The following is a 25,131-nucleotide window of genomic DNA, read 5'->3' as shown; positions in this document are numbered from 1 at the left end:
ATATATATATATATATATATATATATATATATATATATATATATATATATATATATGGGTGGGTGGGTGGGTGTGTGTGTGTGTGTGTGTGTGTGTGTGTGTGTGTGTGTGTGTGTGTGTGTGTGTGTGTGTGTGTGTGTGTGTGTGTGTGTGTGTGTGTGTGTGTGTGTGTGTGTGTGTGTGTGTGTGTGTGTGTGTGTGTGTGTGTGTGTGTGTGTGTGTGTGTGTGTGTGTGTGTGTGTGTGTGTGTGTGTGTGTGTGTGTGTGTGTGTGTGTGTGTGTGTGTGTGTTCGTCTATATACACTTCTGAGGTATTATCTCTGTTTACACACCAACAGACTGAGGTATGTGTTGATTAGCGAGGTACTTTTCCCGTAACCTCGGAATGTATACCTCATTTTTTACGTGCTCAGCTTGTGAAGATTGCGTGGTTTAAATTTAGCATATACCTCTTTAAGACGTCAGATGGTTGGAAGGTGTGTGTTCTACAAATTTCGAATCATAATTTGTCATTTTTTACTCAAGCACACACTTTCTCAATCGAAGCCTCTGATTGGCTGAAATTTTGATTGGTTGTTCAACATTATTCGGAAACTATCTCGCTTTACTCGAGAGTCTCGGCCATTTTGATTTGATAACATGGTGGCATAAATGACATTTAGCAGGTAAGCATCAGTAAAATACCTAAACTAAAGTTTTTTTTCAAACAGAAAGATATTCAATGTATAACATGTAGGCCGTAAATGCTTATATTAATGAAATGAAAATGATTGGCAAGCAACAGGCATATCTATTTTACCGTCTATTTTACCGTCAAAATTAGGTCAAATTACGTTTTCTAGATTTTAGGTAGTTATTTATAGGTAATATTGATTGCGGTTTTTTAAGAATATGTCTGATATTGGATAGATAGATATTATCAAAATGATTGAATATGTTAAAGATACTAAATAGAATTCATTATCGTTTGTTGGATGTATATATTTTTGGAGACCGGTTTGAAGTGAACCAAAGTTGACATAGTCTGATGATGGTATGAGTTATAAATTGTGAGGTATTGAGTCATGTGATTTATTTTTATCCAATGGGATTTTCATAATGGAGGATACTGTACTGTTTCTGATACTCATATTTTCTGTTCTTTGTCTTTCATTTGGAACTTTAATCGGTGTTTTTCTCCTATTATTTACAGTATCTAGAAGGTGGACTGCTTTGTTTTTATCTTGGAATCGTGATTTGCAATAGGGAGCAATCTGATTGGTACTGGTATGTGTTAAACTATTTATTACCCGTGAACTTTATTTAATTTTAAAACAGGAAGTTTGCAGGCAAGGCAGCCATTAACCATGTGCTTTGCATTGAAGATTAATTTGATCAAAACTATCCACTAAAAATGGTCATATATGTATAGATCATGGCTTCTACAAAGTTTGCCAAGTCTGTTGGCTATATTTTGACCAAAAAATATTGCGTATACGATGAAGTGAATGTATTTAGCCTACACAAAAAGATTGATTATGTGCCAGTCTTTGATGTTTATGATGAAGTTTTCAGAATATATTTGTTTTCATTAGAGGATGCTATGAAAATTATTGATTTTATTAAGAGTAGAAATTTTACTGCAGTATTTGTAAATTTTGATTGAAGCTGTAGGAATCTGAAAGGTGGGTTAAAATATCTTTATTTTAGACATTTTATTGATGATGTATGGTACACATAAGGATATGATATGCGCCCTCCAATGTTTCATAAAAATCTATCAAAAACACTATTTTTTATGTATACTATGCATTTATAATTTGACAAAATGGAATGTTTTTTTTTTTAATTTCAACCTGATTATGTGTATTTAGACAAATTATGTTACTAATCAAGCTTATGTTTCTAAAAGCATATAGTTACGTCATTTGTATCTTTCTCCTATAATATACTGTGTCAAGAGATGGACTGCATTGTTTTTATTATGGAGTTGTAACTTACTATACATTGTATTTGACGTGTTGAGGAGAAATGCTTACCAAGTTATCTACCCCTCAATTTCTTTGATATTACAAGTATATATCACAGAACGATGCTTGCTAGCAGCCATGAGGCATGTGTTTCTGTGTTTGAAAAAAGCAGGGGGATCATGATGAGTTCAGGCACGTAGCATCAGGGGGGGGGCTGGCCCCCCCCCCCCCCCCCCCCCACTTTTTCTCGCAGCAACAAATTTTTTAAAATTTACATATAAAAAAATGAATTATAATGGAGTTGGCCCCCCCCCCCCCCCCACTTTTTTTGAAGTTAGTAAAAAATTGATATGAAAATAAGGAAATGGGGAATTGAATATTACCCCCCCCCCCCCAACGGATTAGGAATTTCATGATTTGGAGGGGGAAAAAAATTTTGGTAAGGAAGAAATTTTTTTTTTTGAAGTATAGTTGAGTCCCCCCCCCCCTCCACGGATTAGGATTTTGAAGATTTTTGGAAACTTTAAATTTCCCTTTTTTTTCTTTTGCTTGTCAAGATTTTTTGGATGGGTCTGGCCCCCCCCCCCCCCCCCCACTTTCAAAAACGATGCTACGTGCCTGGAGTTTTAAATGTTCTTCTGGCTTTGCTTTTTTTGCAAAGTTAGACTTAACCATTAGGCACATAGCATCATAGAGGGTTAAGCCCCCCCCCCCCCCCCCCCCCCCCCGACACACACTTTTTTTCGCCGGAAATGTAATTTGTAATTGTTCCTAAATTTACCTTGAAAGAGTAAGAAGTTTGAGTAATAGGCATACTAGCCCCCCCCCCCCCCACGATTAGGAATTTTTTTTGGGGGGGGGGATTTGGGTAGGGAAATTTATTTTCGGAAGTATAGGTATACCCCCCCCCCCCCCCCCTCCACGGATTAGGATTTTCATGATTTTGGAAATTAGGTTTTTCCCCAATATTTCTGAGGATTAGTCTAGCCCCCCCCCCCCCCACTTTCAATTTGCTTCCGACGCCAGTGTAATCTAAATTTTATTGGATATAATATTTACTCACTCGCATTTTATTCCAAATTTCTTTTAGTTAGACAAAAATCGGGGGTCAGGTAAAAAAAATCCCATAGAAATTCAATGGATTAAATGATATTTTGTTGTATAAATTGCATACTGTTACATGTAATTGTAAAATTTTGTCTTCGGCTCATCATCCATGCGCGGATCTAGAGAAGGGTGGGGGGTCCGGACCCCCTCTGAAATTTGCAAAAATAAAAAAATACTTTACATTATATCACGGGTTCGATTTTTAAATAAATGGCGCGAGCCACCCCACCTTCACTCCGGATTTTTTTTGGATCCGTGCCTGTCATTAATTGATTTTAGAAAATCACAAAAGTCCAAATGACATGGACCGAAAAGGCCAGAGGTAGAAATAACTCACCACCAATTATGTCTGGATATCATGTTAGTTTGCATATGTATGTATATATATATATATATATTTATATATTTAAAAAAAATTTCATCTTGATATGATTTTGTGATAGACATGATAATGGGGGGGGGGGGGGGGGGGGTCATCCGGGTATCGACTCGTGTGATTTTTTTTTATCCAATGAGATTTCTTGTAACGGAAGATAACTTTAAAGGATGACATGAGCCTGCTCGAGGTCTTTTGAGTTTTCCTTCTATTAAAAAGATTGACGTTGGATACTTAGTTTTATAGGTAATCATAGCATATACAGTGTAATGTAATTAAAGTACTACATATATGCAGTTAACTCTTTATATAGAAATTATTACATGTTTTAACAGGAATCAACCATGTGCTTCTTCGTGTGTTTGATTTTTTTTTAAATTTATTTTGTGTCAAGGATTATAAGGATGTCTTTAAAAGCCTTTCCCATTTCCAAGTCTGTTGGATTTGTGTTGACAAAACGATATTGTATATATGATGAACTTATTGCCTTTTGTTGTCAAAAGAGAATTGATTTTATGCCAGAATGCGATGATCATGGATATTATGGAGTTTTTAGAATTCATTTGTTCTCATTGGAAGATGCTTTGCATGTCATTGAATTTATCCGAAGAAGAAATTTGAATGCAGTGTTTGTAAATATGTTATGAAGCTGCACTATGCCTAATGGAAAAGTATAACTTGAAAGGTGTGTTCAGCAGACTGGTCGCTAGAGAGCACATGCCAAAAATTGTTTTGCATGTGTGGAAATTTTGGCAAGTGCTCTGAGTCTCACTGTGCTGATAGTGGGTGTCTCAAGATTAATTTTGTGAAATCATATCGGTAATATGAAGAATAATTTAAATGGATTTCTCTTTAGAAGAAATATATTTGTTTACCTCTCATTGTAGACATGAATTTATTGTAAAAAAGTCATCTAAAAAACATAATTTGCAGCTAGGTTAATGACGGAAAGAAAAAATATTTTCTGTGCAAAAAAACTGTATTTGAAATTTTGGCTGCCAGCTGGGTATATTTGAACTGAACTTGCAGTAAACACATGTTATTATGTAGTTGGTATTACAAAGAGTGATTTAAATGTAATTATTTTTAAAATTTTTATCTTTTTAGAAATTGAGTTTGATAATGGAAACAAGAAGGAAAAGAAAAGGTATGCATAGCATGTTGTAGTACGTACTAGCCGATGTTATCAATTAGTAAGCTTATTAAAATTGTGTTTGTAAGATTTCAAATGCGTGGATCTTGAAAGGGGAGGGGGGGTCCATAAATTTGCAAAAATAACAAGGATTCTGAGAGTAGTGCATAAGCAATACACGTCCCCTACTGCAGGACTCGACATTAACGCTTGTCCGGTACCAGTTAAAAAAATATACGGACAATTGAATATTGCTTGCCACTTGTCCCACTGGACAAGTGCATTTTTATGTAAAGAAGTCTCCAATATTTTTAAAAGTAAAGAAAGTTTTGTGATAAGTTTATCCGTAGTCCCGTTATAAGTTTATCGATTAGTTATTTTGAATTTCGATCCCAACTTCAGATTGAAATGCAATTTAGTTATACTCTTGATCAGGATTGAAGTTCACTAATTACAAACAACTTTCAATATTGAACTGTAAAGGTGTGGATCTTTGTTCTTACAAAGTACCAAACACACATGTTATCAAAAAGAAAGCATGGAAGAACAGGTAGCAAATAAAAACTTAAGGATTGTGGAAAGAAATGTAATTTGTTTTAGGTTTCATTCATTATTGATAGACTATGATGACTTTCCATGTTTAGTTTAAAAAACAGCTGAGAAATCAATATAAGAGTTACATGTATTTTAAAACCTGATGCTAAATTTACAATGTCTTGTAATTTGCCATGACAAAGCTACAGCTGACAAATCATGTTTTATTAATGTTATATGGAACCAATATATTTAGGAAAGATCGACACTTTAAGTTTCCATTTAAGAAGTCAGGTAATTAATTATGGCAAGTCTCATACCGGTAATCAATAAATGACTTTATTTTAGTAATACAGAACTGTAGTTGACAAGTTGACAATATTTGATCTTTAATATTGAACATTTTTTGGATAAGTGAAGTTGAAGTTTGGACAAGTAAATATCTTGGGCACTTGTCCGAATGGACAAGTAGGAAAAAAAGTTAATGTAGAGCCCTAGCTGTACTGGTTTGTGGAAATTGTGAAAACAATGCACTGTTATGCAGAATATCGAACCCAAACATTAAAAAATTGGAATAAAAAATTATTTCTCGAAAATATGTCAACCAGACGCTACCAAAGTGTAAACTTGATCTGTAGTTGACATTTTGAAGCTGTTCAGCAAATTTCATATTATTCCTCAAACGCATAAAGAAAAAAAGTGTGGAAAACTGAAGTGGGACAGACGGACGGACAGACAGATGGACTGACGGATGCAGAGGAAAGCTTATAATAGTCCCTTCCGCTGAAAACCGGTAGGGGACTAAAAACAATTACTGTACATTATGTCACAGGTTCGATTATTATTTTTTTGAAAGACACAGGAAAAAATTTGGATCCGGGCTTGTTTCAGCTGTTCAGGCATTTTAGTTATTTATAAAATGAAGATTTAATCTAGTGCATAGGAAATATCACATTTAATACTTTGATACATAAACATGGCAAAAAATAAATGAAATCTTTATAAAGATGTATCATGATGTATTTATAAATGTTTGTAGAGGTAGAGAGCCAAAAGACTGAGTTACATAAGTTGGTTACTTATGTTAAAGGTAAGTAAAGTGTAGATTACTATAAACATGGCCGAATTAATCTCAATAATTTTTTAAAGTCTGGAAAATAGATTTTCTTTTAAAGTACTGTAAAATTGATCCCTATATACTGTTTCGGTGCCACCATGGGCCTTTATCAATATGCAGTGAATAATTAAGGCTCGATCCCGTCTAATTACTTCATTATATTAATTAGAGTTTTTGCATGGTCTCTCAGTTTATGTTAAAATTGGTGCATGGTTCCGAAACAGTCGTTTTTGTGTGTCACTGTTTAATCTTGCCACCTTAATTTTGTATCTCTACTGTCTTTGATGTTACTTGAGAATTGGGTTTGTTTCCAGGTCAGATTGTTTTTTGCAAATGGAAGCATGGAATCTGGTGGCCTAGTTTTGTAGAAGAGGTTTTTGGGGAAGATGTATATAAAATTTCCTTCTGGGAAGAAGATGAAATGTAAGATTTTCTTTTTCTAAAGCAATATATATACCGGTACATCTTTTTTTTTATTATTAAAAATATACGTTAAAATTGGGTTTTGTTATCTGATATTTCTAAAATAAAAAATATTATTTCAGACAGTTATATGCTTAGAAATTCATAATCCAATGCACCAAGGAAAATATAGACTGTCAAAAATTGTCTGCATATTAAAGGAGCATTGTCACAATTTTCATCAAAATTTTCGAATGCAGGAACAGGGTATTTTAATTTCTCAACCTAATTTCAAGAGTCGGACGTTAAGTTATATGCAAGATACACTTTGAAGTCTTTGTGATGTATAAACGAGGATTTGTATGAATAACCTGATTTTAACTTAAAAGCAATTAATGGTCAAAAATGCAAGAAATGTACATTTATGTTGAAACAAATAAGTAGATAAATAAATTCTGCTTAAAAGAAGGTATGATTGGTATATCAAAATATGTCAACAAAAACATGGCACAATGGATCAAGGCGGAATTACTTTATAAATATTTATAAATATTTTGTTTTCCATGTCTGTAGGATTACTTGTAATGGCAAGCTGAATCTTCGAGAGTTTCAAAGCAATTCAAATTTAATCGCTTCAAGCTTGAGTAAATATCTTTGGATTATTATTAAGGTTGTTTTTGTTCAAAACATTTTAATTTGAAACAAGTCCAAGAGATGGATTTTCTTAAATGCTTATTTAAGGGAGTATGGGACACTTCCAAAGTATTTGTGATGTTTTTCCTAACAAAATGAACATAAAATTATTTGTTACTAAATTATATATTTTTTCTTTCCAATTACATATACCTAACGGCATAGTGCAATCAGTTAGCGTGTAAGCTGCGGAACTGGAAGACATGAGTTCGAATCCCCGCTTGGATTTTTGTTTTAATTTTAAAATGATATTTTAAATGAATTATTTTGGTCAAAAAATGTAAAGTTTGAAAATTTTAAACCAAGGAATGTAATTAAATTATAATGTACCTTTATTCACATAAACATTACCTGGTGTCCCATACCACCCTTAATAGTGATAAATACTGTAATTACCAAAATAATCCAATTAACAAAACTCTTCTTTAATTGCCTTGAAGGGATTTCTAAATTTTAGAAGAGTTTTTACAGTTATACTTAAGTTTCAGTTTTCTCAATAGCCTGGCAATTATGACAGTTCATCACCACAACAGGACATAAATTAAACAATATTCATTTTCATTTTCCAATTACAAATTAAATTAACTTCAATGTTCAACTAAACTGAAACATTGAAGTTAATTTAAATTGTAATTGAAAAAAGAAATATGTAGGCTATGGGGTACAATTTCATTTCTTTATATCAAGAGTGGTACATACTGTAAACCAATTACCGGGTATTACTTTTTTATTCCAGGATTATTGCTTAGAAACCTAATTATAACTTATTTATCTGATTTGTATAAAAAAAATCAGCATTAATTTAGTAAAAATATAAAATTAGTCACATCATATCTAAGTTTTATCAATATATTATTTTTCTTAAAAAAAAATTATTTGCTGTCTAATATAATAAAATAATAGTTTGCCATCTGATTTTCTGCCAGTGTACCAGGATGATTTTAATGATATTGGTGTAACCTCATATTTCCTGCTATTAGCCTAACCCGCATAGGAATGGTGTGTCAACAATGCTTAGCATGATCAACTTTAGCTCTGTAAAAATCAATGCAGAATATTTGTTCAATTTTAACAATTTAGGGGTAGAGTTTTGCGAAACGCAGGAGGGTTAACAGGTCAGCTGATAAACTGTTTATCTATAATAACATGATTAATGAACAACTAGCTCATGACAATTAAGTAAAATATTTAAGCAGGGGTTGCTCGCAGATACATGTATTTATTCCATATTGCTGATAATGCTTTACAGTATATACCATTCTTGAGTAAACTTTAACACGTATTAAGAGATACGTTATTTGAATGTTGGTATTATATAAACCCATACACTGTTTTGTTGTTGTTGTTTTTTACTAATGCATGCTTTGAAAAGACATATACACTGTTTTGTTGTTGTTTTTTTTTCTAGTAATGCATGCTTTGAAAAGAAGGCAAGGTTAAGGACAATGATCAAGAAAAATTCAACTGAAGTGTAACAGCGAACTTAATTATTGTCTCAATCAGCTCATATATTCGATATTCAAGTTGTAAAACTGTAAAGCAACATAAATTAATTTGTACCGGGTAAGTGAAATTTTCATTAGAATGATTAAAACCATCATGTCCTATGCTGTTCTTATGGGAATGTGGTAAATTGAGAACTGTGAAATTGATCTTCCTAAAGAATGATACATGTAGATTAATGATATGACTGATCGAGTTTAAAGAAAGTGCTATTAATTGTTTAGAACTGATTTTTTTATAAAGATTAATTAAAAGAAATTTTTAATGCATGAAATGAAAACACATTGTTCACTTTTGCTTCTTCAAGCTTGATTTTAGTAATCTTTGTTCACTATATACATGTACACTCAAACTAAAACAATTTACTTTTCCTCTGTATATGTCCTTATGCACATGCAAAAAAAATCATTACAATAGGTCTTACTCATTTCAGAAAAACTAAGAAGTCCAAGACACTTAAAAGAGAAGTATTTGCAGGACCTTAAGCAAGCCAAATCAATACAAAACAGTAATAGTATGTGCATTCCTTTGGAGACTGAAAATGCAGATTTAGAAAGTACAGTTTTGTTTACTACTTTGCTTTCTATTTTGATTGATAGGTCTGGATACATCACCTGCAAAAATTAGTGTTGTTGAAGATGCTTTGAAGTTGATAGATGCTGACTGTGTGTCTGAAGAAAATTATACTACTCGAAGGTAAATTCTTTGTTTTAAACAATGTTTGATTCCCAAAAATTTGATCAATTAACTCTTTTAAAATTACAAACAGAATATTGATTTAATATCCTAAGAAGACAGTTCTAATTAATTTTCAGCAAAAAAAAAAAACTTGGAAAAAAATAATTACTTTAATACTTGTAACTGTGAAGCATAAAACATTGTATATTTAATTTTTGGTTTAGTAGGGTAGAAGAAGTGTTCCCAGAAATTGTTGACAGTGTTGAGGAAGTTGTGTCAGACGACGGATCAAAGGTCAGCACAATAGACGACATCCATTTGTTTGTTTTAAATCTTTGTATTGTGTGTTTGTATGTCAAATGCTTTACAGATAATAGAATGGAAACTTTAATCGCATTAAATTGATTTTCTTGTTAGAATCTCTCCGGTTATTCAGAGCACAGTAGAAATTGTTCAAACACAGCAAAAGACAAGGAGAAGGCAGAGAGAGGTGAACATGGAAGTAAGTATTTTTACTTAGTGTACATATTAAAAACTGATAATGCATAGTGAATACATGTGTGTGTACATTGTAAAAGCTAAGAATGCATAGTGAGATACACTTGTATAGATAATGGATTGTGAGGTACATGTATATATGTGTGTACATAGTACAAAAAGATAATACATAGTGAGGTACATGTATATATGTGTGTACATAGTACAAGATGGTAATACATAGTGAGGTACATGTATATATGTGTGCACATAGTACAAGATGATAATACATAGTGAGGTACATGTGTGTATACTTAGTAAACTGATAATACATAGTGAGGTACATGTGTGTTTACTTAGTAAAACTGATGATACATAGTGAGGTAAATGTATGTATACATAGTAAAACTGATTATACATAGTGAGGTACATGTGTGTATACATAGATGAGATGATAGTAAAAATTGTTTATACATAGTGAGGTACATATGTATACATATTAAAACTCATAATCCATAGTGATCGAGGAACATGTGCACTTGTACACAGTACAGTCCTTTTAGACATAGTAGGAAGTATTTATAGGTACATGGTGTAATTTGATCATAGTCATAAAGAAGTACATGTAGCTATTTGTACATAGTTTAATCTGATATCCAATTGAGAGGTACACATTTGTTTGTACTTGGGTAAATCTTGAGAATGCATAGTCAGGTAAATGTATGTGCATGCAATCTTATGGAGACTGATAAATAAATAAAAGCAGATTAAGAATATAGTATTTTACTGCATTTCTTTCTACTTTGAATAATAGGTCTGGATACATCACCTGCAGAAATTAACGTTGAAGATGCTTTAAAGTTGATAGATGCTGACTGTGTATCTGAAGAAAATAATGCTACTCAAAGGTAAATTCTTTGTTTTAAACAATGTTTGATTGCCAAAAATTGGATCATAATTGTAGCATAAAGCATTGTATATTTAATTTTTGGTTTAGTAGGGTAGAAGAAGTGTCCCCAGAAATTGTTGACAGTGTTGAGGAAGTTGTGTCAGACGACGGATCAAAGGTCAGCACAATAGACGACATCCATTTGTTTGTTTTAAATCTTTGTATTGTGTGTTTGTGTGTCAAATGCTTTACAGATAATAGAATGGAAACTTTAATCGCAATAAATTGATTTTCTTGTTAGAATCTCTCCGGTTATTCAGAGCACAGTAGAAATTGTTCAAACACAGCAAAAGACAAGGAGAAGGCAGAGAGAGGTGAACATGGAAGTAAGTATTTTTACTTAGTGTACATATTAAAAACTGATAATGCAAAGTGAATACATGTGTGTGTACATTGTAAAAGCTAAGAATGCATAGTGAGATACACTTGTATAGATAATGGATTGTGAGGTACATGTATATATGTGTGTACATAGTACAAAAAGATAATACATAGTGAGGTACATGTATATATGTGTGTACATAGTACAAGATGATAATACATAGTGAGGTACATGTGTGTATACTTAGTAAACTGATAATACATAGTGAGGTACATGTGTGTTTACATAGTAAAACTGATGATACATAGTGAGGTACATGTGTGTATACTTAGTAAACTGATAATACATAGTGAGGTACATGTGTGTATACTTAGTAAAACTGATGATACATAGTGAGGTACATGTGTGTATACTTAGTAAACTGATAATACATAGTGAGGAACATGTGTGTTTACATAGTAAAACTGATGATACATAGTGAGGTACATGTGTGTATGCATAGTACATGGTGTAATCTGATCATAGTCATAATGAAGTACATGTAGCTATTTGTACATAGTTTAATCTGATATCCAATTGAGAGGTACACATTTGTTTGTACTTGGGTAAATCTTGAGAATGCATAGTCAGGTAAATGTATGTGCATGCAATCTTATGGAGACTGATAAATAAATAAAAGCAGATTAAGAATATAGTATTTTACTGCATTTCTTTCTACTTTGATTAATAGGTCTGGATACATCACCTGCAGAAATTAATGTTGAAGATGCTTTAAAGTTGATAGATGCTGACTGTGTATCTGAAGAAAATAATGCTACTCAAAGGTAAAATCTTTGTTTTAAACAATGTTTGATTGCCAAAAATTGGATCAACTCTTTTAAAATTACAAACAGAATTTTGATTTATTAATATCCTAAGAAGACAGTTCTAATTAATTTTTGGCAAAAAAAAAAACTTTGAAAAAAGGATTACTTTAATACTTGTAACTGTGAAGCATAAAACATTGTATATTTAATTTTTGGTTTAGTAGGGTAGAAGAAGTGTCCCCAGAAATTGTTGACAGTGTTGAGGAAGTTGTGTCAGACGACGGATCTAAGGTCAGCACAATAGACGACATCCTTGTATTTGTTTTAAATCTTAGTGATGTGTGTTTGTGTGTCAAATATGCTTTAATAATGATAGAATGGAAACTTTTATTATGTCTCCCAAACAAAGTTTGGACACTTATTGTTTTTGTAGTGTTCTTCTTCTTTTTCTTCTTCTTCTTCTGGGTTTGTCAACCAATCTTTGGGGGGTCAAAGGGGGTTGGGTCTAACATTGAATCCTATGGGAAAATTTATACACTATATTGTAAATGACTATAGCTTGAAAACCAATGAAGATATTGACATGGAGTCTTCAGATGCTTATATTGAGTGGTTTAGACCATATGTGGGGTACATTAGGTCTGGCTCCTAGGGTTATCCTCACCCCCCAGGAATGGCAAAATACTTAATACTGTTGACATCCCTTCCCCTCCACTTTATGTATTCTTGTTTCCTTTGCAATGGAGCATCAAATGGTATATAGGTCATGACCTGCTGGGGTGGTTCCGTCCTATTTGAAACAGGAAGTACCCTAATATCTCTAAAACCGTTTAGATCCATGCCCACAAACCATATGTATTCTTGTTCCTTGTGTATAAGGGCATCAAATGATTTATTGATCAACACCATGCAAGGTGGTTCCGTCTCACCTGACACAGGAAGTGCCTAAATATCTAGACATAATGAATTTAGTCTTATTCTTCTGATTGCCATGCTTTGTTTGGAGACTTTATAATTATAGCTCTGCCTTGCTTTGTTCGGGAGACTTTATAATCGCTCTGATTATAATTACATCTTGCTGTCATTAAATTTATTTTCTTTTCTTATTAGAATCTCTCCAGTTATTCAGAACACAGTAGAAATTGTTCCAACATAGCAAAATACAATTGGAAGGTAGAAAGAAGTGTATATAGAAGTAAGTATTTTTAATTGGTGTAATATGGGGGAAACTTTATTTACTTACACCGCTTACACTGTGCACTTCTTTCTTAATCAAGTGCATGGGTGTAGACTTTCGGTGTACACCCAGTGTACACTTTCCTTACACCAAATTTAGGGCTAGTATTGAAAGATGTAACACTGTTTCCAATATGGCAGAAAGATAATGTGATTGGAAATTTGACAGATGAATTTATGTAATATAATGAATATGAAAATGCATTTTATTATTTAAAGTTGATTTCTGTATCAGAGCAATGATGTTTGATAAAATTATGTTTTTAAAGTTAGTTCTTGACAAGTAATTTCTTGTTCTTTTTAATTTTTTCTCATTTTTGAAACAAAATCTGTATCAGAACGACAAGAATGAGATTTCTATAAAGTAAAGACATAAAAAAGAATCAAGCATACCTCATAATTTTATAGCTACAAACTTGCCGTCAGCATTTGGTCAGATTTATTATTTATTTACATGGTTTTATTAAATGCTTGTGTTTGATAACCAAAAAATATACAGAGGAATATTGAACAAAAAAGCAAATCCTTCCTGAAAACTGCATTTGTGTCAGCCATATTTAATCTATACTACACCACAAAATCCACTTGATTATATAATTACAACTTTTTACACCGATGTACACTGATGTACACTTACTTTGGCTCAATCAAGTTTGCACATCAAAAGCTGATATTGCACACTGAGGTACATGTGTGTGTATGTAGTAAAAGTTAGCAATGCATTGTGATGTACATGCGTGTGTGCACATAATAAAAACTGATAATAAAACTAATAATCTTTCTCTTAGCTTTATTATTCAATCTTTTTTTTTTACATTCAATCGTCAATCCATGGCAAGTCCAGTTTTTAAGGTGTCAAGCTAATGCTCGGCAGCCTTCTAGCAGTTGTCTGGATTGGCAATGGTCCAAAAATTCATGCTCCGCACCGCCTTTTAAATGCGCATAAGAAAAAAGTTCCTCAAAGTATTAAACGTATTACAGGATGTTTATTTCATTTATTCAACTACATTGTGTACAAAAACCCAACTTTGCCTTTCTGGTTATTGACAACTCATTGCATATTAAGCATAAATTTGCTTAATCAATAAATGGCGGATAAATACAATGAGGTGTAAACGTTCACTAAATATTATTTTCGTTTATCGCTTACATTTGAATTGGAGACAGTGCCCGATAAAAATAAAATTTGATATGTAAATTTATTTGTTATCGGGCATGGTCTCCAAAATAAATGTAAGCGATAAACGTATATTGTGATCTTGTTGCAATAAATAAACACGATTATGAAGTATTTTAGATAGCAGGTGTTGTGGATTTATTTGTAAACAACCATACCATAGGTAATCTTGTTTCAATCGGGAATTGAAATTAATAAAAGTATGTTTTATTATTTTAATTAGGGATACACTGTTAATGTATTCAAATTATGAACATTTTAAAATTGTTCAGACTATTTAAAGCAGAAAGAAAATCATTTATTAATTTTGTTAACTTTGAATTGTTTTTGATTTTTGTAATCATTATGAGTTATTGATTTTTAAACTGATCACTACCTATTTTATAAGGAAATATAATGATTTTTTTTTGTGTCCATTCCGGCCTTTGATTTTTTTTTTTACAGTGATCACTGAATACTACAATATTTGTGAATATACATGGAGATCTATTTTGATTTTTCTATTTTGGTTGATAGATATTGGAAAAATTACTGTGATTAAGAAGGATAACAATTTAGGAGCAACTTTTTCTTTGGAGGATGATGAAGAATGTGTCATTGGAAGGTATAAAATATGTTGATTTGACTGTTCAGCAATTTAAAACATTTTTAAAATGGCTAACATTGGTTACAGTAGAATTTTTTCCAAGCCAACAATAAATGGAAAGAAAATGTGTTGGATTAGGTACTATAATGCTATACTTAAATTTATTTGTATGCGGTCAGTGATTTGAGTAATATGTACTTTACATTTTAGTGCATAGAAATACTGACTTAAAGCAGTTTAAAGTGGCACTACAGATCAGGTTGCCAAAAGTGATTTTAAAATAATTTCCTCAAAATGTTTGCTAATTTTGTTGCAATATTGAAATTATAAACTTTGTGGAATTACCATATTTTCAAAGTTAAAGATTCCCATTTCATTGTTTAATTCAATAATAAAGACAGTCTGGCATGTAAATATTGCAACATACGTCAACACATCCTATGTAAATATTTTAGGATGACTTGTACCCATTAAGCACAGGCTTGTCATCTATTTAAAAACCTTGTCGTTCACCTTGATATGATTGGCTACTCATAAAGTAAACAAACATAATTCCGGACACCTAACACGTAATTATGGGCTTATCATTAACATTTGATGGTTCTGACCTTCATTACATTAAAATTTTCTATATGCTTATCAATCTGTACATTCAAAACTGATTGACAAAAATATGGTAAATTGGTCTGTAGTGTCTCTTTATTTTAATTTTTTTTCAATACAGTCCAATCTTGTTATCTCAAACTTCACTGGACCAATGAAGTGTTATATATTGAAAAAAAAATCTAAAAAGTGATTGGGACTTTAAACTTCATTGGGATAATCCATGGTAAATGAGATACCATGTTCAAGATAATAATTAAAGTTTAACTTAATTGTAGTTTTAATAATCTTTATTGGTTTGCAGTGGAAGAGAATGCGATATTGAAGTGTCCCTCAAAAATGTTGACAAGATTCATGCAGTTGTTGCAGTTGGAAGATCAAAGGTAATATATACTAATACATGTCAGTTTATCATTGCATGCATATTTCTAAGTTGTCTGATTTGACATGCATGTTTTTTTTCATAATATTTTGAGCAGTAAGTTTTGCCTTAAGTTGATTTTTTCTATAAGTTCACTTCTTAAAGAAATAATGTGATCTACAAATTCCTCACCCTGAATGTGTCTCAAATTATTTATCTGATCTAATTATTCTTTTTTTAAAGTATCAGCTTTTGCAATTTTTCAGGCTTACTTAACAAATTATAGTAAAAGCTTTCCTGTTGTTCTCAATGGAAAACCAATTGAAATTGGCCAAGAATTGAATGATGGAGATATGCTGATGATTGGTGGCAGAAAATTTCTGTTTAATTATGAAAAAAGTGAGTGCATTGCTATTTTCATTCTTTTCAATATATGATAATCACTATGAAATCATGAAAAAAGTATTAAAAATGAATTTTGTACAATATGGCTTTTCTAAAAGTAGTTAGTACTTAATGGGTATAAACTGGCAGTATAATGAAACTGAGGTTCTAAATGAGTGTTTATTTAGGAAACGCTGTCAGTGTATAGTGAGATACATTTTTGTATAGGAATTAAGCACTGACTGTGCATAGTGAAGTCCATGTGTATAAATATGGTAAATATAAATGTCTTTCAGTGCATAATGATGTCCAAATGTAAAACTGTTTGTAAATATATCTCAATTTTAAGTCACCAAGACACAAATGATATTGTCCAACTATCATGTATTTAAATATCCCCAGATTCATGCTCACTTTATTGATTTATATTCTATAGTTAAATTTGAATAATCATATATGAAATCTGAACAGTAAACAGCATATGACTTGGCAACTACAGAGAATAGGAGCATGAATCACTTGAACAGTCTGATGAGTATTAAGACTAATTCTATGTAAGAATCAAGGAAATGATAAGGGGTCTGGCCACTCAATGTCACAGATTACCTTGATTTTCATTGTGTCATCTTCAATTACACTATCTTACACAATTTTGACCTTTGAACCAAAATTCTTAAAAGAGGTCATGTTAATGTAAAACTGAACTCTTAAATAGGCATGTACGATATTTTTTATAATACATGTACTATCTAGGATATTTGCACTGGGAAATTCTTGTACCCTTGAAATTTGCAATCATAAGTTTCAGGTTTACTGCATAGACCTGTAAGTTTCTTTCAGTTGGTAGCTTACTTTCCTGCATTTAATGTAAAGTCATTTTTTCGCTACCAAGAGTTGTATAGCATATGCTCTTGTGTAGACAGACTGGTAACACTGAAAAGGGACTAAGTGACTTACTATATATAGGGGCCCCAAATAAAGAAATTGCAATTTAATATGGCAGATACCAAGTGTGTTCAGCTTTAACAAGCTTATGAAATGTGCCATGACCTTGTGTACATAGTGAGACTTACGCAGTATGATATAATTGATATTTAAGGTTCTAAAGCTTTCAATATGTGATCAAAATATGTTAACATGTTTGTTATGCAAATAAACAGTTGAACTTCGGTATCTCGAACACCGATATCTCGAATACAATGGATATGCGAAGTGATTTTTAGGTCCCAAACACTTAAACTTTTAGTATTTTATACTTGATATCTCGAATACTAGGATATATCTTGATTTTGTATTTGATATTTAATAATTAATAGCCACCAATTGCTTACTACATCCTCTTCATCATTTTTAGGACTTGAGAATTATTCAGAAGATTCAGAGGGTTCAGAAGATTCAGAGGGTTCAGAAAATTCAGAGGAATCAATGGAGTGGTCAGACCCTGAAGATCCTGATTATGAGATGGACAGTGATGCAGGCAGTATGACATCTGAAGAGTATAGTGAGAAAAGACAGGAGGAAGAATATGAATGTGTTTCAGATTCAGAATCTGATATTATCCCTTATACAGCATCTTTTCAAATCATAAACCAGGATGAAAAAGTTAGTTCAACATCTGACTCAAATTCAGCAACTAAACAACAAAAGCGAAAAGTTAAGGACTCAAAAACTGAAATTATTTCAAGCAGCGTTGATGAAGAAGTAGATGTTCAGCACTCAAGTAACAAAATGGGGATCCGTGTCTGGGACAAAGTACACTATTGTTTTTACTGCCAGAAAGATTATACTAACATTACAAAACATTATTTAGGAGTGCATGCAAAAGAAAAAGAAGTACAACATATCGAGTCGTATCCATTGAAATCAAAGGACCGAAAACATGCTCTTCTGAAACTAAGAAACTCTGGAGATTATCAGCACAATTGCAGTGTTTTAAAATCAGGACATGGAACTCTTATAACGTATACGAGAAACTGGAACGATGCATCTGCTGAGAAGTTCTTGCCTTGTCAGTATTGCTTGGGTTTTTTTCTGAAATCTTGTCTGTGGAGGCACATTAAAAATTGTCCTTTTGCCCCTGATGAAAGAAAACCGAAATATAGAAAGATTTCATCCCAAGCCTCACTTCTTCTTCCAACGAAAACAGAGGTTAGTAATGGGCTGCGAGAAAATGTTTTGAAAAGAATGTCTGCAGACGAAATTAGCATTGCAGCTAGAAATGATACAATAATTGTGAAATTTGGAGAAAAATTATATCAAAAGCATGGACACTTGACTCACTTATACACACATGTTAGCCAAAAAATGAGAGAATTAGGAAGGCTTATCATTTCACTGAGAGAACTTGATGAAGACATTCATTCACTTGAAGATGCTATTCTACCTCAGAAATTCCCAGCTGTAGTGAAATGCACAAGAACATTGTGTGGATTCAATGACAATACAAGTTCATATGCAAACCCATCATTGGCTCTTAAGTTGGGTCATTCTTTGAAGAAATGTGCCAAAATAAAAACATCTATGGCTCTGATTGAAGGAAGTGAAGATATGAGAAAAAATGCAGATGCATTTTATACTCTTTGTGAAAATGAATGGAGTGATTCCATTTCAAGCAGTGCTTTACAAACTTTAACGGCAAACAAAATGAACAAAGGTCAAGGACTTCCTTTAACAGAAGACATCAAAAAACTTCAAAGCATGTTAAAGGAAAAAAACGAAAAACTAGTTGTTTTGTTACAGAAATCTGTAAAAAAATCCATCTGGGATGAATTGAATCAAACGACATTAGCAAGAATTGTAATGTTTAATAGAAGGAGAGGAGGTGAAGCAGAAAGAATAACTGTTCAAGCTTTTTGTGAAAAGAGATCTAAAAATGACTCGCTTAAAGAAATTGAAGATTCTCTAAAACCAGTGGAAAAACTTTTATGTAAAACTTTCTCTCGTGTTGAAATACGGGGGAAACGAGGCCGCACTGTTCCTATCCTGCTAACTCCAGCACTTGAAAAAAGCATTAATTTGCTTATTGAAACAAGAAAACTGGCTGGCGTGAATCCCCAAAATCCGTATGTCTTTGCAAGATCAAGCTTTGATTCTCTGAATCCTGTTCGAAGTTCGGATTGCCTTAGAAAATTTGCTGTAGAATGCGGCGTTACAAAAGCTACAAATATAACAAGTACTAAACTAAGAAAGCATGTAGCGACAGTTTCCCAAATCCTCAATTTGGAAAAAAATGATCTGGAAATCATGGCAGGCTTTCTTGGGCATGACATAAGGATTCACAATTCCTTTTACCGACTTCCAAATGACACACTGCAGATAGCAAGAATGGGAACAATTTTAACAGCATTTGACAATGGTGACATTTCAAAGTATAGTGGGAAGTCTCTGGATGAAATTGCCTGTGAAGGTATTTTTTTTTTTATTATGTGTAAAGGGTAAAAAAGTAATTTGAAACAGAGACTATAATAAGGAGTACAACAAGAAATGTTTGTAAATTTAGTTGTGAAGGCACATGTCAAAGAAGGTAATTATTTTACATGGATGGTATAAACATGAAAAAATATGTGCAAATTATATGGCAATGTATTGCTGTGCATTGTAGAAATAAACTTGGGTGAGGATGAGGAAGTTGAAGATGATGAGGTTGAAAATGATGATGAAAATCCAGATGAATATGAAGCAGTCAGACAAAATGAAATGGAACAAAAAGCTAAACACCCAAGAGGTAAACATATATTAGTATTTGATAATATTTAAGTACCATGAATGTTTGTACTTTCTATACCTCTATATGCTGACTTCTTTTTCTGTTGAGATTTAAGACATTCTGACTTAGTTTCCTTATATAATAAAATAGTCACACCATGTAGTTTTTTGATATCTCGCAAAAGAGATTTTTCACATCTGTAAATAACACTTGAGAAGAGTATGGTCAGAACTTTCAGCTATAAAATATTTTTAACAGGTTTAATTCAAATTTTAAACATATTTGAATTAAATAATTTAATATCTACAAAATGTTATGTAAAAATCATAGAAACATTAGATTTATGGGGAGTATTTCTTGTATTGGAAGGATACTTGTATTGGAAGGATACTTATGCAGTTCTGTAATTAATATCTATAAAATCTACTGAACAGATTTTGCTAAGAATATATATTGAAGAAATGAAGATAAAATTTACAAATTGATATATAAAAAGAAAAATGCATGGTGAGGTACAAGTGTTGTTAAATATAGTACATTGTAATTTCAAACTGTGCAAATGGAAGTACATGTTTATTTAAGTGTATAAAAACACACTACAGTTCAAGTGCACAGTAATGTAATTTTTAAATGGGAATATCTAACAGTGCGAAGTGAGGTGTGAGTGTTATATATAGGGAACACAAGTAGTGCATAATGAGGTATATGTATTTATATAGGGAGCACTGACTGCATAGTGAGGTATGCAATGTGTGTATAGTACACAGTACATAATGAGGTAGATGTAGTCAATTATGTGTTTATATGTAGGAAACACTTTCTATGCATAGTGAGGTACATGAGAGTATATTAAGAAACACTGACAGTGCATAGTGAGGTTCATGCATCTGTGTTTATATATGTGACTGTGCATAGTGAGGTATTCATTAATCTTGGGAACTCTAACTGTGCAAAGTGAGGTACATGCTGTCTTATAGGAAACACATGGAACAAATAGGAAACCACGCTTATTAGTGCAAAATAAAGTATGTGTGTATATTAAAAATCGTTTACGATGCTTATTGAAAATCATTTGTGATAATATAGTAATCTAAAAATGCATGGGGAGGTTCATTTATATTTGATATCAACATATAGTTATGTTTGTAGATAGGAATTCCTATTAGCGCATATAGGAAAAACTAAATATGAATTTATGTACCAGTAATTTTGTTGCATTTTTTTGTAGGAAAAGATTTGTGCCGACTAAAGGAGGAAGAAGTTAACATTATAAGAAAGATTTTCAAAATGAATATTTTAGAACACAAAGAGCTACGGAAAAGAGAATGTGAGAAAGCAATGGATGAATATAAAGAGTTGAGAAGATTAAGCTGGAAAAAAATTAAAAATACTGTGCACAATTTCATTACACTGGAGAAAAAAAAAATTAAGAAAATGCAAGCAAGGAGTGGAAAATCTTGCATTCAGATGCAGAATTAACTGATTGAGATTTCCCTGTTGTGTGGATAGTACTCATTTGTTTTGGGGTTTTTTTTAAATGTAAAATGGAAATACTTGAATTGGGAACAAATGATGAGAACAAACTTTCAGATATCAAAAAGATAACAAATTGAATATAAATTCATTATTTAAACAATTTGAAAAGGAAAATAATTCAACCCAGGCATTAGTTTTTTGATATCATCTGTAATGACTCTTATTTTCCTGTCTTTTACATGTATTAAAAACTTTTTGAAAGAATGTCAACATTTTAGTCAGTAAATACTGTACCAATTGTCCTAAATAATTATAATTATTAATGACTCATATTTGTATTGATTTTTTTGAAATTTTAAAATTACCGGTACATTTTTGTCTGCAAATTCTTTTACATATTAGCAAAATATTGCATTTCATTTGCATTTCTGTAGCATATTTTGCAAAATAGTGCATTTCATTCACTGCAGAATTTTGAATAAATATAAAGGGGTCAAATTAAAAGTTCACTGACTTTACAATAATAATACTTAAATTTACTTTCTGTTTTCATTTACCAGGATTCTCTTTAAACAATTTAATAGCTAGATTGCTAGTTTTTGATTTAGATTGCACCAAACAAAAAGTCTTGGGGATAAATTAACTGTACCGTTAAGGAGGTAAAACTCTACAGTAGTTCTAAAAAGCAATTTGAGCATAATATTGTGTTGAGAAAGTGTATTTTATGAGATGGAAAATTGAAAATACATGGTTCTTTGTTGTTTAATTTTGTAAAACAGAGGTTTGTAATTTTTGTGTATTCAACAGTTATCTGTACTTCAAAATACAGTCAGTTTAATTTTAGGTGTCAGAATGACGTTTCACAATGTGTGACTTGTTTTTTAGTTAGATAATCTGTAGACTGGTCTGATGCATATGTTTGCTTGATAAAGGGACCATCTTATTTGTTTATGCTTACAGTTGCATGTGTACCAGTAAATTGGGCATAGATCTTTCTTTTTTTTTAGCTCACCGAGACAAAGTTGGAAAGTTGGGGGGAGCTTATGCTATACCGGCGTTCGGACCTGGTTAAAGTTTTTGTTGCAGGTCCTGTATCTAAGATATTACTTGTCCTATCTTCACCAAACTTGCATGGATTATGCATCTGGACCTACTTATGGACTTGAAAGACTTGGATGCTGAATCTGGGTCCCAAATTTCAGATGCTGGAAGTGGTTAAGGTTTTTAGAGCAGGTTAAAGTTTTTGTTTCAGGTGCTCTTTGATAGCAATATCTAAGTTACTGCTGGTTCTGACTTCACCAAACTTGTGTCTTATGATACTGATGCACCTGACAGGTTTGAATGCCTAACCTGAGCTATAGGTTTCAGATGCTGGAGGAGGTTAAGGTTTGAAGAGCTGGTTTAGGTTTTTAAAACAGGTGCCCTCTCATGATGATATCTTAGTTATTACTTGTCCTAACCACCAAACTTGCATGGATGGTGCATCTTATGATACTTATGCACCTGACAGGCTTGAATCTGAATCTGAGCTATAGGTTTCAGATGCTGGATAAGGTTAGGTTTTTGGAACAGGTCTTATGATTGATGATACAAAATCTTGTATTTTATATTATTGTATTGATAAACATTGTATCTTATAATACCGTATGAAATGAACATATGATCATATCATACAATATTTTTAACAGATGATTTACGATATTGTGTCAAAACAGTTTCCATGAATATCCAAGATCATAAAGTATGATTTTCATATAACATGATAAAGGTGGTCTCATGAAGGTGATGCTTCGTCTCGGTGAGCTTTGTAATTTGTGATTACCTATGTTTTTTAAATGAATTTAAATCTCTCGAACATTATTTTCTAGAATCTCTTTTTGAACTGGTCATTGTTTATTTCTTTTTCTCAGTAGAGAAAGTATATACTAGTATATTTAGTTGCATTTTGGTTCTTAAGAGTGATAAGAAAAACTGCTGTACTTTGTTTTTTGAGTTGACATATTCACGTAATAAATTAATAATAAATGAAAACAAAGTTTTCTTTAATTACACTTGCTGTCCTTCGTTTTTACATGAAATTAGTTTTGTTGATGCTGGACTGGTCCTTTTCTTTTTGCCATTATGTTAGGGAAGGGCATCTTCATTTGGCAGCAGTTAACAAAATACGTTGTCCGAAATTATATTTATTTGATTAATATTTACATTTACCTTCTTTCCCCCTATCAAATTGCATTGATTTATTTGAGTGATATTTACGCATAGCACAGAAGTCAAAATCACCAAATTTGGTGCGTATGAATACAGTCTTCCTTTAATATTTCTCGAAAAACATGACTGACTCTCCTCGCGACTTCAAGCCAGATCACGACCTGATATTATGCTTACGCTGATTAATATTTCTTGATGTAAACATTTTTTAACAGTAAAATGAATTCAATTGAATAATTTCTTAGTATACCAAAAGTGAATTCATCAAATTAGTGAATGAAAAATAAAATTCTCTTACAAGTTATCAAATTTCTGTGCACTATTTTTGTCAGCATGATTCGGCTGTTCCAATGGCTCTTCCATAAATTGCACATTACTAGTTGATTAAGGCAGAAATTTTAAAAAATAACTCATTTTTTCGGAAAGAGAATGAATGTTTAAAAACATAAAAATAAGCATTGAATCATTATTTTTTGAAAGACATAGTCTTATAATTGCAACGGTGTGTACAAAAAAAAATTATCATCATAACGCGCTTGCACGCGTTTTTCAATTTGTATGCACACACCGTTGCAGTTATGTGGCCACATCTTTCAAAAAATAATTATTCAATGCTAAAATATACTCAAGATATAATGTACGTGTCACAGAAATTTCTCCCTATTTTTATTGACTGCAGCGTGTTAATAAGTGGGTATTGGAAAATAAGACGGCATTTTTACTGATTTGAAAGAATCTATGTTTTATTTTTAACATATATACAAAAGTCATCAACAAGTATTGAAAAAATAGCTATTTGCATAATTCATGAGTTATCAGTAAATAATACTCGTTTTACGTATACTGAAACATTAATTTATGATTCTTGATGCACTTTCGTGAACAAATAATGCTCCCGAAACTAGGAGTGTATAAAGAACTAAGCAACTCGCTCTACGAGTAGATAACATTTTTCTTTAAAGTGTTAAACGTTTATGGTTAAGTTTAGGTTATAGGGGCTTAGACGTGATTTCAACTAAAAATTATTATTTCAAAGTTAATGTCCAGAATGGTTTATATATGCATTTCTAATGACTGACCACAATTTCAACGTCAACTGTTAAGTTACAAGGTAGATAGTGTCAAGAACTCTTAGTAATATAAACAAAGACTTGAGTCATTTTATTGTTTGTTGCCATTTTGGTAAATTAATGAATTTACAGTAAAAAAGTGGTTTGTTCCGCTTTTTATACATAATACGAATAATTTATCTAGTGTGTGATGAGAATTATTGATTAAACACAGATATTTCCCAAATTCGTATTTTTTGTAATCGAAAAAATGTCACAAACATTGATTACATAACAAAG

General features: G+C 31.9%; 2 protein-coding genes across 19 annotated transcripts; both read left to right on the top strand.

Annotated features, from left to right (window-relative positions):
* Positions 1–272: 272 nt before the first annotated feature.
* LOC109618553 (uncharacterized) lies at positions 273–8,873 on the top strand. Of its 5 annotated transcripts, XM_066078841.1 has the most exons (6): positions 273–665; positions 1,193–1,266; positions 4,540–4,579; positions 6,138–6,188; positions 6,530–6,638; positions 7,191–8,425. In XM_066078841.1, the coding sequence occupies exons 3-6, from the start codon at positions 4,555–4,557 to the stop codon at positions 7,315–7,317; spliced, it is 312 nt and encodes a 103-aa protein (XP_065934913.1). In that variant the 5' UTR covers positions 273–665; positions 1,193–1,266; positions 4,540–4,554; the 3' UTR covers positions 7,318–8,425. The 5 variants fall into 5 exon arrangements, with proteins under 5 accessions (XP_065934913.1, XP_065934916.1, XP_065934912.1 ...); XM_066078844.1 differs by lacking the exon at positions 7,191–8,425 and adding an exon at positions 8,719–8,873 and having other exon boundaries at positions 273–1,266; XM_066078840.1 differs by having other exon boundaries at positions 273–1,266.
* On the top strand, positions 8,296–23,625 carry LOC109618063 (uncharacterized). 14 transcript variants are annotated; one of them, XM_066078837.1, is made up of 17 exons: positions 8,296–8,425; positions 9,247–9,321; positions 9,413–9,509; positions 9,716–9,785; positions 9,909–9,993; positions 10,783–10,876; positions 10,966–11,035; positions 11,159–11,243; positions 11,970–12,063; positions 12,267–12,336; positions 13,156–13,240; positions 14,975–15,062; positions 15,952–16,030; positions 16,275–16,407; positions 17,747–19,798; positions 19,994–20,116; positions 21,327–23,625. In XM_066078837.1, the coding sequence occupies exons 14-17, from the start codon at positions 16,362–16,364 to the stop codon at positions 21,575–21,577; spliced, it is 2,472 nt and encodes an 823-aa protein (XP_065934909.1). In that variant the 5' UTR covers positions 8,296–8,425; positions 9,247–9,321; positions 9,413–9,509; positions 9,716–9,785; positions 9,909–9,993; positions 10,783–10,876; positions 10,966–11,035; positions 11,159–11,243; positions 11,970–12,063; positions 12,267–12,336; positions 13,156–13,240; positions 14,975–15,062; positions 15,952–16,030; positions 16,275–16,361; the 3' UTR covers positions 21,578–23,625. The 14 variants fall into 14 exon arrangements, with proteins under 14 accessions (XP_065934909.1, XP_065934908.1, XP_065934911.1 ...); XM_066078836.1 differs by having other exon boundaries at positions 9,247–9,327; XM_066078826.1 differs by lacking the exon at positions 8,296–8,425 and having other exon boundaries at positions 9,247–9,327; positions 9,719–9,785.
* Positions 23,626–25,131: the final 1,506 nt, after the last annotated feature.

This window comes from Magallana gigas, chromosome 3 (genome assembly GCF_963853765.1).
Source record: "Magallana gigas chromosome 3, xbMagGiga1.1, whole genome shotgun sequence".
Classification (NCBI taxonomy): Eukaryota; Metazoa; Mollusca; class Bivalvia; order Ostreida; family Ostreidae; genus Magallana; species Magallana gigas.
Note: the sequence above shows the minus strand (reverse complement) of the source record. Positions and strands in the feature narration are given on the sequence as shown.

Bases quoted from the DNA above. Each gene is read 5' to 3' on its own strand.
- LOC109618553 (XM_066078841.1), top strand. From the start codon at position 4,555: ATGGAAACAAGAAGGAAAAGAAAAG. The intron at 4,580-6,137 runs GTATGCATAGCA...AAATGTTTGTAG, and splicing joins AACAAGAAGGAAAAGAAAAG to AGGTAGAGAGCCAAAAGACT. The intron at 6,189-6,529 runs GTAAGTAAAGTG...GTTTGTTTCCAG, and splicing joins GTTGGTTACTTATGTTAAAG to GTCAGATTGTTTTTTGCAAA.
- LOC109618063 (XM_066078837.1), top strand. From the start codon at position 16,362: ATGCTGATGATTGGTGGCAGAAAATTTCTGTTTAATTATGAAAAAA. The intron at 16,408-17,746 runs GTGAGTGCATTG...CATCATTTTTAG, and splicing joins TCTGTTTAATTATGAAAAAA to GACTTGAGAATTATTCAGAA. The intron at 19,799-19,993 runs GTATTTTTTTTT...TGTGCATTGTAG, and splicing joins GGATGAAATTGCCTGTGAAG to AAATAAACTTGGGTGAGGAT.